The sequence below is a fragment of the Myzus persicae genome, unplaced genomic scaffold, assembly GCF_001856785.1.
Source record: "Myzus persicae strain clone G006 unplaced genomic scaffold, MPER_G0061.0, whole genome shotgun sequence".
NCBI lineage: Eukaryota > Metazoa > Arthropoda > Insecta > Hemiptera > Aphididae > Myzus > Myzus persicae.
The window spans coordinates 553,108-556,170 of NW_019104444.1; the positions used below are offsets into that span (position 1 = coordinate 553,108).

The 3,063-nt window shown below is 28.1% G+C and overlaps 1 protein-coding gene across 1 annotated transcript; it reads right to left on the reverse strand.

Annotated features, from left to right (window-relative positions):
• Positions 1–1,679: 1,679 nt before the first annotated feature.
• On the reverse strand, positions 1,680–2,543 carry LOC111042206. Its single transcript, XM_022326748.1, has one exon. The coding sequence runs from the start codon at positions 2,541–2,543 to the stop codon at positions 1,680–1,682; it is 864 nt and encodes a 287-aa protein (XP_022182440.1).
• Positions 2,544–3,063: the final 520 nt, after the last annotated feature.

Genomic DNA, 3,063 nt, shown 5'->3' on the forward strand with positions numbered 1-3,063 from the left:
TAAAACATGCATCGAATAAACGGATAACTTTGTCGGCTAAAATGTTCATTTTAAGTTAAAATAATTCACTAGATTAACTTAAAATGTATTTCAACCATTATTTATAGCATAATATTATAAAAGTAAAATTCGTATTAAAACAACAACAGGTATTATCTATATATTTTTTAAGTACAACATTAACACTAATATAATCAAAACACAATATTGCTCATATCAAGTACCTAATTTATGTAAAACCTATTCCTGTACCAACCCGTGTACGAGAATTATATTTTAAGACTGTTAAGTTTTATATTGTAATTATTGAAATGTTATTGTTTTTGATATTGTTACGGTATAATTATTAATTATTTCACATAATCTGCTCAAAAGTTCAAATACTCGCCTTCTTTCACCATCCTACAATGACTTAATATAACATGACTTTAAAATAACAAATTTCTGAAGTTGTATGTACTTTAAATGTAGCAACTTTTAGTTTTAATTGAATCTCACACTTCGTATATGATCACACATCCCCGTGTGCGACACATTTCACTTTATACTTATTTTGTTATTCTGCTATTTTGGTTAAGAAAATCATTCGTATCTCTAATAAAAAAATGATCACAGATATAAGGTTATAGTTTAATAATTTTTCAAATATGTAGTATAATATCATCAGTGTCTTTGCCAGTAGGGGGGTGTGTCCTTTCAAACCCCAAAATCATATTTAAATTCTTTATTGGTTTAATTATTGGTTATTTAGATCATAATAACTCATATTAACATTATAATTTATAAAAGCATTATCAGATACAACAAGGTATGATGAATTAATTACCAATTCGATCATTACTATAGGTATATAACATTTCCTTTATTTTAGGTGTTTTCCTAAAAAGTTTGAGAAATGAATTTAAATAAATTTTAGATTTTGAGCGGAGCGATAATGCGTTTAATTGTATGTGTGTCTTACGAGCATTGTTTGTACACTATAAATAGTCGGAATAATTCAATTTTTAACTCAAGTAATTTTTTTTTTTGCTGGGAAAGTGAATTTAATTAATGCATTTGAAAAGTCAAAATTTGAAATTCCCAGTAGTTTTGTAAGACTTTGGGGAAAAAATACATTTATTTAGCATTTAGACAAAATGTATCAAAATCTTGAAAATTTTACAAAATTATTTTGTAGTTAAAAATGTTTAATATGTTCAACTTTTAGAACTTATTTGGATTGAAAATTTAAAATAAAAGTTTTAATAAATATTACAGAGTGTAATCAAAAAGTCTAACAATTATATAAAAACACTACCTAATTAGTATATATTTTAAGTTTAAATCTATAACTAACATACTGGATGCATTATTATGATGCCCTAGAGATATATTTATATATATATTTATTAAATGTTAAGATATTATAAATAATATACTCAATTTTACATTTTACCTATGACAATAGCTTCGGTACTTGTTTGTTATCGCCCCGCCAGTACACCGTATACAATTTATCGCCCCGCCACTCTTGTTTGTTATAGCCCCTCCATAAATAAAAAAAATTTCAATGTATAATATTATTTTATTTTATTTTAATAGTTTTAAATATATAAATGTTTAGTATAAAATTTAAATTAAAAAATGTATAAAATATAAAATATGTATAAAAATGTAGAAAATATATTATGAATCTATAGTTATAATGGAGGCCAGAATTCGGAAATATCTTTGAGGATAGTTTCAAATGCGTCTTGTTCTCCGAGACGTGTTCTCCACATAAACTCTGCCAAATATGATTCTAGAAAATTTCTGTTAGTTCCACGACGCTTTTTATTGCCCCATTTAGCAGAACCCCACAACCTCTCAATATGTTGGGTGTGAGCCCCTGTGTCCGGATCGACAAAATTATACGTGTGGTTTACAGTATTATGTTTGAATCCCACTTGCTGCAAATTATTGTAAGCTTTCCAACAATCTGACAAAATTATTGAGCCTGGTCTTATATATCTTTGTATTATAGGTAACAAAGTTTTCTCCGATCGATCTGGTACACTGATTATAAAACACGCTTTAGTTTCCCGACATATTCCACCAAAAATCCATTGTTGTGGCAGAATACGCCCAGCATTATTTTTTCTACGCACAAATAAACTTTCATCTATTTCAACAAAAAGACCGGGTCCACCAATTTCTTTATTTTGATTATTTTCAAGCTTCCATACACATACCTCACGTAGATAATTACTCCAATCAACCACAGCATTTTGTCCCATATTTAATTCACGTTTACAAAATGTTACTGAAGACATTTCTCGGGCCCAGTAGTATATGAAATGGACAATTGTGTGTATTGGTAGTCTAGAGCCAGTTAGCCAATTATTAATTCTTAATCCTTTTTCCTTTCGGCAACTTCTTTTCTGACATCGCCATCGCGATCCCTTGATAAACATTATATGGCCATTTTCACACACTTCACTAACTTTAATTATATTATGTTTTTGTAAAAAGCTAATTCCAGTATCACTGTTTGAAACAATTGTAAGTAATTCAGTAAAATTCATAATTTAATTTAATTTTTCGAATTTCTCAGTAGTAGGTAATAAGTAAATGAAATAGTAAACGAATGCCAGCAACGAACTAATATCCTATATCATAAAAATGATAAAATATACTTTTCTCATTTTCTAAAATAGATCACAAACGATTAGCAATAGCGATAAATTGTATGCGATGTACTGGAGGCGCGATAACAAACAAGAGTGGCGGGGCGATAAATTTTATACGGTGTACTGGCGGGGCGATAACAAACAAGTACCATAGCTTCAGCTGAATGAAACTTCTCGAGATTGATGAATATCAAAACATAATAAATTTGAGAAATTCAATAAGTGAAAATCGATTAAATAGTTCGGCACTATTTTCATACAGTGACATTGAAATAAATATATTACACTAAATTGATCATCGGCCATATTACAATTGTGAATAATTTAATAAACGTTACAAAGTATGTGGGTATTTATTATACTAAAAACTAAAAAGTATTATATAACATTAATTGTATTAACAGTTACATTTTTC

Excerpts from the sequence above, each read along its gene's own strand:
- LOC111042206 (XM_022326748.1), bottom strand. The coding sequence starts at position 2,543 with ATGAATTTTACTGAATTACTTACAATTGTTTCAAACAGTGATACTGGA.